General features: G+C 52.0%; 1 protein-coding gene across 5 annotated transcripts in view; it reads right to left on the reverse strand.

Moving 5' to 3' along the window:
* Positions 1 to 13018, reverse strand: part of HSPA12A (heat shock protein family A (Hsp70) member 12A) — a 185376-nt gene that overhangs the window by 14063 nt on the left and 158295 nt on the right. For all 5 annotated transcript variants that reach the window (XM_021073398.1, XM_021073397.1, XM_013983787.2 and 2 more), the window contains 5 exons: positions 9262 to 9430; positions 5356 to 5442; positions 4674 to 4778; positions 3386 to 3644; positions 341 to 444 (listed from right to left, as the gene is read on the reverse strand). In XM_021073398.1, coding sequence (XP_020929057.1) covers positions 341 to 444; positions 3386 to 3644; positions 4674 to 4778; positions 5356 to 5442; positions 9262 to 9430 — 724 coding nt within the window. The remainder of the gene's footprint in view (positions 1 to 340; positions 445 to 3385; positions 3645 to 4673; positions 4779 to 5355; positions 5443 to 9261; positions 9431 to 13018) is intronic.

Raw genomic sequence — 13018 nt, forward strand, 5'->3', positions numbered from 1 at the left:
CAAGGCCAGGGATCGAACCCGCAACCTCATGGTTTCTAGCTGGATTCATTAACCACTGTGCCACGACGGGAACTCCATCAGCTCTGACTTTTGAAGACAAACAGAAAGCCCAGGTTAAGACAGGCTGGGCTCTTTGCAGGGAGGGATCCACTGCCTTTGCCCGGTCACCTCCCTCCTACACACCCAGGCTCTGCCCACTCTGCTGGGGTCCTGGCCTGTGGCTCCAAGCCCCGAGACCCCTGCAGACCTGGCTTCAAGTATACTGGTTGGTGATGCTGCAAAAATCAGTCCCCTTCTTGGCTCTGCCCCACCGAGGGCAGAGCCCTGGCTGATCACTTACGGAGATGCTCAATGATGCTGTCGATGGTTGGCTTGAAAAGGGCATTCATGGCATCCGGACTCATCCTCAGCATCCCCTGTGAGGACCACTTCACGAAATCCACACTGTGGAAGCGTGAAAGAGAGAGAATGGGCAGTGAGTGTACAAAGGATACCCAAGCTAGTCTGCCTAGTCATAGACCCTGGCAGAACATCTGTCACATCCAGAGGGTATGAGGGAGTTTGAGAGCCCAAAGAACCCTTAGAAATACTCTAAACCACAAGTACCTGGACCCTTAGAAGCTCAAAAGCTGAGACATAACCTCTTCTGTTTCTCTTTGCTTTTGGCTGTAGCCAACTTTCTCCTGGAACAGTGGAAGCCAAAGCCTAGTTCAAAAAAGGCTTGCATGATATGTCTGCTGTACTGCTGCATAAGATTACAAGCCTGGAGCCCAGGTGCATCTCCTTCAGCCCTGCAGGCCCATGGAGTGACAAGCCTAACCCAGCTGGATGCCCCTCACTGTCCCTGTCAAAGATGCAGCATGTCCAAAGCAGCGGTGTGGAGGAGTTCCTGTCATGGCTCAGTGGTTAATGAATCCGACTAGGAACCATGAGGTTGCGGGTTCGATCCTTGGCCTCGCTCAGTGGGTTAAGGATCCAGCATTGCCATGAGCTGTGGTGTAGGTCCCAGACGTGGCTCAGATCCCATGTTGCTGTGGCTCTGGCACAGGCTGGTGGCTATAGCTCTGATTGGACCCCTAGCCTGGGAACCTCCATATGTCATGGGTGCAGCCCTAGCAAAGGCAAAAAAAAAAAAGACCAAAGTGGCGGTGTGGAGCACAAAGAGCCCTGGACAGGGAATCGGGATTGCTGGGCTCCAGTCTGGCTTCCACCACTGAGTAGCTATGGGACTTTGGGCGAGTTGACCTGCACTATCTCTGAGCCCAGGTTTTCTCATCTGGAAATCAAGAGTAATAATACCACTTACCTTAACTCCCTCCCAGGGGTTGTTGTGAAGATCAAGTTAAATACCAGGTCTGTGAAAACACTTTGCAAACTCTCTGGCACTAAAGAATATCAGGAACCGTGTGTAACAGTGTGTTCCAGACCTGCTCTGACATTCAAAGGGGCCAAGCAAATGGCTTCTCTGGCAAACACACACCAGCTGCCTCCCAGGATCACATTCCAGATGTTGCCAGACCACAAATTCTTTCCATGGCCTAGGCTAAGGAGGGACCCAAAGGCTGGTTGCAGCCAGTCTCCCCAGAACTGTGCAGGCAAGACTTGGGATTCGATCGAAAGCAGGTGCCTCTGCGGCGGACCAATGGGGCAGACAGAACATCAGTCTAGTAAGAATCTGGCTAGACTGGTAAGACTAGTAAGATCCCAAAGACCTGGAATCAAATCTACTTTGTTTCCCACTCAAAGGAAACAAGGCTTCTTAGAGAAATGTCTGGGGTAGGGAACACACAAGAGGTGCCAGAAGCATCTTCATCTACCAAAAGCAAAGACTGTCAAAGACCACAAATGTCAATTGGAAGAAGCTCCTACTGGCCAAGGTGGGACAATTCGAACATCAGTAAGGATAAAACTGCCATGGTTTCAAATACATCGAATACGCTGAATTCTTAATGATACTCCCCTGCGTTCCCACAGAAGAAAAATATCACCTGTCACTTTGGAGGATGCCAGGAAATCAACTTTTTAAAAACAAACCTTGGGAATGGAAGGAACGAACCAACCGTTTGTCCTGTCTTTCCTATATGAACTGTGTTTCAGGGCAACCAAACTGTTAAGGAGAAAAGTTCCTACAGAAGTATTCTAGCTAATAAACGAAGGGGGAGTGGTGGTCTAAGGAGGTAACCGCGGGCCACCCTTGCATGAATGGACCCGCGCATTATGATGACGTCACAAAAGGAGAGCCAAGCAGACACTGCGCCCCCTGGTGCGATGCAACGGGAAATACGGCCACCCACGAAACAGATATGCCCAAAACTCAAACTTGAATCTGATTAAACCTCCAGCTCAACCTGCCAATGTTTGTACAAAATACCAGGTGACAGAAGAACATGTTATGTGGACATGCGCTGAGCCAAACCTGGACTGTGGGAAACCCTAAAAGATGAACAATCAGCTTTCCATCTAATAAACTGCAAGGGAAAATCGGAGGGTGAAGCTATATATGAAACAGGATTTAAGACGCACATCAGATAATTGCTATATAGAACCATCATTTGGATGCTCATGCAAAGTGACAAAAAAAGTTTAGAAGACATAGAAAATTTTTACTATTAACTAGATATTTAATGATACTGAAGAATTACTCATTTGAAGTCTGATGGTAGTACTGTGGTTGTGATTTTAAATGTATCTCCTTTAGAACATATACTGATGCATTGATGAATTAGATGAAAATCGAAGGTTGGCTTTAAAATTGGGGGAGGGTAGATGCGGATTTAGACTGGCCAGGAACTGACAATCCTTGAAGTTAGATAAAATTTGAAAGTACAAAGTTAACGAAAAATTTAAAAAGGTTTTGAGAAACCTATGCTTTGATCATCCTCCAAATTCAGCTTTAAAACATCCTCCAAATATGTTTGCTTTGCAGCAAGCTGAGCTACAAACACTTGTCCTGAGCCAGGAGACTCAGAATTAAAGAAACCCGGATTCCCATGGGATTCAAGCAAGGACTATTTACTAGGAACCTATACCCTGTGCACCAGGTTCTGGGGGTAAACAAGTAGACACTGGGGGTAAAGTAGGGACCACAACAAACAAACGTCCCTGCATAATCATAGCTAACACATGGATAATACCTTCCAGGTCCCAGGCATTGTGCTAAGCATATATGAGTTCATTTCTCCCTCACAACAACCCTCTGAGGTAAGTGGAATTATCATTCCCATTTTCCAGGTGAAAAAACTGAGGAACAGAGATGTTGAGTCACTTATCCAAGGTCACACAGCAAATGCATAGGATTGGAATTCAGAGTCCATACCCCCTTCCTCCCCCCATCAACACAATCTGCCTTCTTGAAGTGCCTGAGTCAAACGCAACCCCAACTCACTTGCTCTTCCTCAAGGCGTGCTCCACGCTGTGGCCACGGAACTTCTTGTAGTAGTCAATGAAGGAGAAAGGCAAGGTGATATTCAGTGGGTTCGTTCGATCGGGGGCAGCCGCCCTTTTGCGAGACTCAAATGCAATCATTAAGTCAACCCAGGCCGCAGGACGCTTGATTTTGAATTGCTCGATAAAATCCTCTCCGAATATTTTACACAGAAGCTTTTCAAACTCATAATCGACTCCTAAAGATCCATAGGGTCCACCTGAGTCAAGAACAGAACGGGAGGCCGAGACCGCTAGGTGAACAACAGTCAGAAATGGAATCCTAGTCAGAGAAACAGCCTGGGTTCTGCTTGAAGAAAGTGGCACCAACGTAGACCCACCCACCCAGCCGACTGCAGCCAGGTGTTTTTACTTACACTTTAAAACACTTAGAGCGCTCCCGTCATGGCTCAGTGGTTCATGAACCTGACTAGTATCCATGAGGACACGGGGTCGATCCCTGATCCAGTTCAGTGGGTTAAGGATCTGGCGTTGCCATGAGCGGTGGTGCAGGTCACAGACATGGCTTAGAACCCACGTTGCTGTGGCTGTGGTGTAGGCTGGCAGCTACAGCTCCAATTAGACCCCTAGCCTGGGAACCTCCATATGCCATAGGTGCAGCCCTAAAAAGACCAAAAGACCCCAAAAACCCACAAGAAACAAAACAAAACAAAAAACCCACTTAGGTTCTTTTCATTCCACGTGGAGAAGCTTTTTCCTACAGAAATCATTTGTCAACAATCTGCATTTTAAATAAAATCATCACTTTCACTACCCACGGCACCATGGTATTCCCACCCAAGAAAGCCCAGGGCAGGGTCTGGAAAGCAGCAGACCTCGATTTGTCGCTGTGAGCTCCTGCTTATTCCTTATCCCCGCCCCTGCCAAGAGGAGGAGCATGTTCGTGGGTTTGGTGATCTTGATCCAAGACCAGGTGTCCTGGGACCTCCCACAGGTGGTCCAATCACAGGGTCCATCACGTCTTGCACAACTTTCAGAAACAGCTCCCCTTGGCCAGGATCTGAAACAGGCTCCCTTTACACCCAAACCCCGCACGATGGTGGTTTGTGTTTGAAAGGACGTTTAAGTGCATTTTGCTTTCTGGTTTCACACATCTGTATCCTCTCTTGCCTACAAATAATCCACCTGCTGGTGGCGCTGAAAGGACAAACTGCTGAGAGAAATCTGCAATGAGGAAAACAGCTCACATGTGACCAAATTAGCCATTTTTCTCATTTCCTCAGGCTCACCTGTGGCTTTGTACAGTTCTTTAAGGTGTCCCTCCGGTAACCGGATCTGATGGACTGTCAGGTCGACGGTGCCACCGCCACTGTCCACCACCACGTACTTGTCACCTGGTACAAAAACAGCCATCCTTTATATAGACGTCTTGTCCACCGTGTCCGGAACAAGCTGGTGCGGGAGACTGGGCATAGCCAGCTAAGGGCCATCATCACTTATTAGCACAATGCTCTTGCTCATTAATCAGCCTGGCAGTGAGTTATTCATGACTAAAGAGAATGAGAGAACGTCTGCCCAGAGGTGCCAGTTAACATGGATAATGAAGACCCGAGACGAGTGAATCTTCAAGCTAAAGCGTTCAGGTCACATGCTGCTGCGTACCCGGCACGTACAAGTGGCAGCTTCCTGCCAAGTTAACAGCATCATCCAATGACCTGCTGTTGAACACCAGACTCACTCAGGAACGGTTAAGTTCCAGTTCCTACGTTTCCTCCGAAGAGCCTATGTGCTTTGAGAACACACAGAATTACAGCCCCCAAAAGAGCGCTCCCTGGATGAGTGAGTGGTCTTAAGAACTGACTGATTTGGAACATTTTCCAAAAGTGCAAAAGGAACAAATAGGAATGCATTTTTGTCAGCATCACACACACACAAAGTCCATCAGGGACAAAGGACATGCAAGGGCATTACCTTCCTCTAGCTCAGACCAGATTTCTCCTATGACATTCTCCACCAAAAAGGTCCGACTCTGCCGATTACGTCGTATATGTTCTTTAGCTAGTGGCCAAAAGAAAGAAAATAACAAAGGGTGAGAAAGCACAAAAGAGCAGGCAGATGGTCACCTGCGGTCAGTGGCGGTAAAAGAGCACGGGGGCGGGGGGGGGGGGGCGGTTAGGAACAGAACACTCAGTGATACGTGATCAAAATGATTACATAAATACAACATGGGGAATGACAAAGCCAGTCTCCAAAGCGCGTAGCTTGTTCCACCAGCCTTCATCTATTCATCTGCCTGGCAGCTCTGGCCGGCGCCCTGCCGAGATTCTCTTCTTCCAGTAGCACTTTCAGAGGAACGGGAATAAAGTCGGCCAACTTCCTGGCTTTGCTGCCCCAAGGAGGACTCTTGTCTTCCAAGCAGCCTGCAGTGCGCCAGGTTAAATAATTTCACATCAAGGAACTTTGGCTGATACAGGGAATGTGGGGTATGTTTTCCTAATCTGGATCCTGGATAAACGCGCCGGGACCTGCAGACCCTGTTGGCGCCGATATGCTCTTCAGCCACAAGGTGGCGCTTCGGACCTGAGCAAAGCCGGCGCCGCCTTTTTCCTGCACGCGGGGGGACCACCTGGCCGTGCCTCTGAGGGCTTGGGCGTTGTGACACCTCATATGGGTATTTCATTTCCCCCAGGACTCTCCTCACAGCCCGGTGAGGCGGACAGGACACAAATCACTGCCCTATGTTCAGATGAGGAGACCACATCAGGGAGGTTAAGAGCCTTGAAGTTCCCACGACTCTGTCCTGCAGCCTGAAATTAACCCTCAGCCCGCGGACTTCCTGCCTTTGAGATTTAGCAATTTGGGGAGAAGTCTAAAAAAGCAGAATACGAATGTTAGGAGATGGGAAAGGTGCCGAAAGAGAGAACCTGGGAAGCAGCAGAGCATAGCCACGGTGGGAATTTGGGCAAATCACCTAACCCCTCTGGGCCTTAGTTCCTCATCCATAAAATGGGGATAATAATACTTGGCACAGGTTCCTGACAGGCAGAGCAGGGACCAGTCCTCCAATTGATCCTCAACACCCAGTGTGACACCAGGCACACAGTAGGTGATAATGAAGGCAATGCACCAAGTGTGAGACCGGGAACCCAACAAATGGTCGCTACCATGAGGGATTTGGAGCAATCCTGGGTTTACAGACAGAGACTCTGTCCCTGCTCTGCTGCTTCATCCCACAGCCGCGCCCCCCACCAATTTTCTAGTCCTTAAGTGGGTGCTGCTGACTGAATGGCCTACAAATCCATCTGTTGCTGGTTAACCCTTGACCCCCGGCCTCCTTCAGCAAGAGCACAGTGTTGGCAAAACGACATCGTCTCTGGGGATTAAAATGGCAAACATGGGGTGGGCCTCAAGTTCCTCGGGCTCTGGTTTACGGTGGAGAGCCCAGGCCCTGATGAAAGAGTTCCCGCGGGCCTGGGGGGATCCCCACACTTGGGGCTTCTCTCCTGTTCCCAGAACCAGCTCCTGGTGCCCTTACACTGCCCGCCTTGTGGTGGGCATCGATTTTTCTAAAGCCATCGAGATGGCTGACAAAAGAGCATTCATATAAAAAAAATGACCAAGTAAGGCTAATAAAACATGTTCTGAGCTCTCAAAAAAATGACCCCACTTTTCAGGCAAATTAAGCCCATGATTGTGAAAAATATACCCTTTACTAATCTCCTTAAGTCCTTCTGGAATAAAATAATACTGACGGCAAACCTGCAGTGCTGGGGGCAGAGAGCCGGCTCCGTCCCCTGGGTGGTAGCCACTGGGCATCCATCAGGAAGGAGCATCAGAGAAGAGAGGCCTGGGGGTCCATGCCATGGAGAGTAACCCCGATTAAGTGCTCAGCCCAGACCCCTGGCTGCAGCACCCCAGCCTTCTGGGAGAGAGATTCTCACCCGAAAGCCAGGTGGAGACAGAACTCCTGCCTCACTGCTCCTAAGGGTGACATTTGAGGATTTCTAAAACCAAAGACACCCTTCTGAGTATAGGAAACAGAAGTGAATTCCATTAGGCACAGGATACAGACGGGGAAATAAAGGAAAGGGAATAGAAAACTGAACCCTTGGGGAAGAAATCTTTCCAAAACGGATTTCCCCCTCAAAGGCTGGGTGTTCCCATTGTGGCTCAGTGGGTTAAGAACCCAGCTAGCATCCATGAGGATGTGGGGTCAATCCCTGGCCTCACTCAGTGGCGTGAGGATCCACCATTGCCATGAGCTGTGGTATTGGTCACAGATGTGGCTTGAATCCATGTTGCTATGGCTGTGGTGTAGGCCGGCAACTGCAGCTCTTATTCAACTCCTTGCCTGGGAACTTCCATATGCCACGGGTGCAGCCCTAGAAAGACCCCGGGGGCGGGGGCGGCTTTATTCTCAAGCAATGTCAAGGAGAGGGATGCTGAATTAGCTAATTCTGGCATGAGCTGCTGTTTATGAATAACGAGTAAGGATCAGCATTGACATATAGACGCCAGTCAGTCACTGCTTTTTTTCCACATGAAAACAATGGAGAAGGCAATTTAAGTAACAGGATTGTCCTGAGTATTTAAAACGTGGCTGCACTGGATCTAGGTCGGGGTGAGACCGGCCTCGGGATGCTGCAGGGAGGCCAAGCCTCGCGAGAAAAAGGCAGATCTAGCCCTGAGACTTAGAGGGAAGCCCATTTGCATTCATTCTGGAAGAAGCAGATCTGGGGGCTAACACACGGCCCCCCGGCAGCTGAGGCAGCAGCCTGGCGACAAATGAACTATCTGCCACTGTCTCTGGCTCAGGTTCACAGCCACCACTCTGCGTTGGGTTGACAATGCAGAGTGGTGGCCACTGGTGCAGAGTCACCCTGTGAAAAGGAAGAGGCCAGGCCTGTCTGGGCAGGAATGAGGGCCTGCTAAGGCCCCGCGCCCGGGCGGTGCAGAGACAGACTTCGGGGCGTGGACCAAGGGAGCCTTGGGACCAGCTGGTGACCTTCCTCACAATGTCACCCCTCTCCTCCTCCCGGGCCTGTTGGATGATGAGGCGTTTCTGTCCTCAGGGTCCTGACCTGGGCACAGAGCTCAGAGCTGGGGTGCACAGCACACACAAAACACACACACACACACCCCAGCTCCCATTAGCTTCTGTGCTTACTCATGTGGCTTTGACCAAGACCTAGGATCTCTGCCAACTCTGTGGCCCTGGACAGTCCTGCAGAGCCCTGCCTACCAGGGAAAACAATCCCGGGAACCAAGGTGTAACCAACTTGTGAACAGGTAAATATTAAAGAGAAAAAGGCCCTTAAAATGCCCACCCCGAGTCTCCCTAGGCGGTGTTCCTTCCCACAGCCAAAGGAACATCAGCCCCTCAGGAAAAGTCAGCCCTTTGCAGCCAGCGTTTCAACTCTCACCAGTGTATAGTTAGGCCTCATAATGAGCTCATCACGCATGAAGTGGCCCCACTGAGTGAGTCGGCAATAAATCAACAGTCTTAATGCAGGAATTAATAACAAGCAAGTGGGGTCAGATTAAGAGTCAGTTAATAGACAGGAAAGATTAAAAGCCCAGTAAAATGCAAGGCCAGGAGCACTCTCAGGCCACCCTCAGGTTCTCGGAGAGAAGTGCCCTTGGGTGGGGCACTTGGGTGGGGAATGAACTAGAGAAACCCCTGCGGAGATTATGGGGGTCCTTGGAGGGGCCCGAATGGCGAGTGAGCCCAGAAGTACTTAAAGCTAAGCTCCTCCAGAAGCAAATGGATTTCTCTGACAGCACTGAGTGCCTTTAAAAACTCAGAGGCAGAGACACATGCAGGGGGTGGGCGGGAGGGGAGACAGCAGGGAGGGGGAGAGAGAGAGCAGGAGGTACCCTGTGCAAACCCAGCTCCTACTGTGTCACTGGAGCTGTACCCATTGACCGCGGCCTTGCTCAGCTCTATCATCTGGTGCAGCCGCAGCTTCCGGCAGTAGATGGAGGCCGCCTCAGGCTCCAGGGCGATGATGAGCTGCTCCGCGTTCTCGGGGGAGGCCAGACCTGCCTGGAAGACAGAAGGCACGGCTGGGATCCGGGCTCCCTGACCAGGACTGCTCTGAGGACACCCACACTTGGGGCTGAGACCCTCAAGGAAAGAACAGTCACAGCTTGCTTGTTTGGGAAATTCCAGCCTTTGCAGAATCTAAAATCAGGGCAATGGGGCGCCAGGCACCAAGTGGGCAAAGAAAACACATGGGCACCCTTGGGAAATGCCAGACTCTGCAAGTCTCAGGGCCTCTTGCATCTGGGGCCTGCTTGGCCAGAACTGAGAAGCACAAAGGGGCTGAATGCTTTGCAAACCACCAGGGATGGAAAGCCAATGGTCTCTATCCGGTTGCAGGATGAGAGGACTGACCAAGCGGTAGCAAACCCCAATCTCTGGTGGCCTAGGAACCCGATGGGCCGGCGCTGGGCCTCAGCTATGCAAGCCTCTGATTCTGCTGTGTGGAAATCTGACCTGTTGTCTCTGGAGCATCAGGGGGGCTCCAGGAGAAAGCCCCTCCTGGAATCCCACAGGGTCCCCGTTTTCTAGAGTGAGTGGAAAGGCCGCTGCGGGTTATCTTATTCAAGGCCTTTATCCCTTTAGCAGAAGAAATGCTTCTGCCCCGCGCCATCTGACTTGTTCTGGGCATAGACTCTCCAGCCTCACCAAGGACACCAGCCGGGGGGCCCTGGGACCACCCTTCCGAGGGTGCTCAGACAGACAGCCTGGCCCGGCCTCTCGTGACCTTGACCTGGAGCACAAGGTCACACTTGCTCCGTGAAGCTGTCCAAGCTCACGGCTTTGCTTGGTTGCCCACACAGGGGCAAATAAAAATGAGCCTGTTCTGCCCCCGCTGTGTTTGCTGTCTTTGCTGCCTTTTCCCAGGGAACCCGGGGTGCAGCATCCCCTTTGGAGAACCCACTTTGCAGCACCAGTTCTGCCCCAGGCCCAGGGGGTTTAGCGGACTCATCTCCAGGGACAAAGGCTGCCTAATGCATACTCACACACAATGTCCCAGTGGGAAGAAGGCGGCCTGGAGTCCCAGGCACAGGGGTTTAGGAGGTTCCCTTGTTGGGCAAGGAGGGGAGGGAGCTCAGGTTAGAATATTAGAAATGCCTTTGGTCTCACTCCTTTACTTTGTGCAGAAAGAAACCAAGCTCGGAAGGCAGGGTGACCAGTTGTCCCAGGTTTCATGGGACGCTGGACTTTCTGTTCTAAACCCAAGACAGGCTGAGGCTCCAGCAGAAGTGGCAGAGCCAGCCCAGCCCAGGTCTTGAGCCTCACAGACCACTCTTCAGTTGGGTCTCCGCTTTCCCACTCTTGGTAACTCCGGGTCCTGGGCTGGGCCCAGGTCTCTGTGCTTTGACAACTCCTGGGGCCCCTAACACCCCCTCCTCAACGGGTTTAAAGGTGCCATCTCTACGCCTTTACCCTGAGACAGAACTGCCTCTACCTGTGGTCATGAGTTCTCCCTCATATCCATCCACCAAACCAGTTAATGAATGAGATACCATCGGCTGGCAGGTGACTGAAAGTCTCCACTTTGCCAAAACCCAATGCCTCACAAGGGGCACCACCCTTCTGGAAGACGGACCTTACGAAACCAGATGGAACCACTCACACACCTACGCCCTCCGCGGGGAATCCACCTTGGTCCTGCCTCGTCCCCTTGGCTGAGGCCAGTCACACAGGCAGCATCTACACCCATCAGTGGGGTCCCCGGGTCAACGAAGCCAGGTCTGCCCTTTGGTTACGTGGGTCAGGAGGTTACAGATGCAGATGGGGTTAAAGGTGCTCCCTCCCCCAGCCTCACTTTCTTGCAACATCTCCTCAGACATGGGCAGAGCAAAGACAGCCCGAGGTTAAAGTGCCGTTGCAAGAGGACGTGGCCCGTGAAGTGCCACCAGGAACCGCAAAACCTCTGAACCTTTACCCCCAGGATCCCGGAAGGAGAAATCCGAAGTAACACCAGGAGGGGAGGGGCCCCCTCTACGGAAAAGCGCTCACGGACTGGTTCTTCCATGTGTCTGGGTTTGCACATAAAGCCAAGGCCCTCCTAGAACAGAAGCCCACAGCCCCGGCTCCCACAACTCCCTGGAAGAAGGAAAGACAAGCTGCAAAGCAACAGGAGACCCCGGATGTAAAGCCCCCCCTCTGTGGTTCAAGGTGGAGGGTAAACTCGGAGGAGGTGGGGTGGCTCAGGGCTCGGTGTGGAGGAAAGCCACGGGCCCTGCCCACTCAAAAGGCACCCTGCTGCTGTCACCGTGTCCCCCTGGGATGTCACCAGCCAGGTGGCTCCCACGTGGCTAGTAAGAGCAACAGGGGCCCAAGCCCGAGGGTAGAGATGGGAGGGTTCAAACAAGAGCCAAAAATAAATGCCCTTATTTGCTTCCGCACCTTCCCAGAAATTCTGAGCAGCATCTCTGACTTAGCTGTGAAATATCTATGAAGGAAATCACAGCAAGAAGTCCAGAGGTGTGAGAAGCCTTGAGTAAAATGATCCCATTCCAAGGGGTCCGAGGTACCTGCGTGTGGCTGAGACCACCCCCCATCGGGCTGCTCCCACATCCTGAAGATGCGAAAGACAAGCAGGCTGACCCAGATCTGTACAAACAGCGGGGGCGCCACCTCTCGGGGGGGGGGGGGCTTTCATCCGTCCCTCCCCAGCTATGGCCTCAGCTCCACAGCAAAAGCTTTGACCCATTTCCATGAAGGGTCCCCCATGGTACCAGAGGTGAAGTGGACCTCAGACCAGAGGGGAGGGCAAAGGTGAGGTCAGTGGGGGGCCCAGCAGTGGCCAGGACAGAGTAACCACCCTTGTTTGCTTGAACAAGCCCCTGAGCCTGCTCCCCAGCGAGGGTGGGGGGCCAAGTCCCCAGCAGCTGACTCTGCTGGAAGCCACAGAGGAGAGCTGGCGGGGAGGCAAGGGGAGGCAGCTGTCTCCGTACAGACTCCATCTCCCCAAGAGGGTTCCCAGAGCTGCTTGTGGACTCCAAGAGAGGAGGAAATGCAAAAGTCTCTGCCAGACTCTCAGAAACCCAGATGTCTTTATCTGGGCCGAAGTGGGAGCTCTATTTCTGCATCAAAACGCTTGCGGTCACTCTCAGCAGAATGCCTCTGGCCTGGCAGCTTGTGGGAGACCTGGAGGCGGGGGCCTTTGCCAGGGATCAGACCAGGGCAGCAAGAGAACTCTCTGTCCACTCTGGGTCACGCTGCCTCTGGAGCTGGTCTCTCAAGGCCACTGTCCTGATGTGAGCCCTCCCTCCACTGGGACCCTGGCCCAGCACTCAGCATATTCTGCCCCCAGAAGAGGCCTGTCTAGCCTCTTCTGCAAGATGGTTCATTTTCGAAGGGCAGCGTCAGGTCTTCTTGCCCCGTGGCACACAGTAGGTGCTCAGAGCATCTGCTAGATGAATAAATGAATCAACCCTCCCTCCAGCCAGCCTTTATTCCGCAAGCTTCCGGCCCTTCTCCCAAGAGCATCTCTGACATGACCTGAGGATTCTACAATCAGAAAGCATCTGAACTGAGATTAAGTCACCTCACTTGACTCCGTGAATCTGGGCCAGCCGGCGCTCCACTGTAGTAGTTCTGAGAGTTCTGCTTCCT

The sequence above is a fragment of the Sus scrofa genome, chromosome 14 (assembly GCF_000003025.6).
Source record: "Sus scrofa isolate TJ Tabasco breed Duroc chromosome 14, Sscrofa11.1, whole genome shotgun sequence".
NCBI classification, from domain to species: domain Eukaryota; kingdom Metazoa; phylum Chordata; class Mammalia; order Artiodactyla; family Suidae; genus Sus; species Sus scrofa.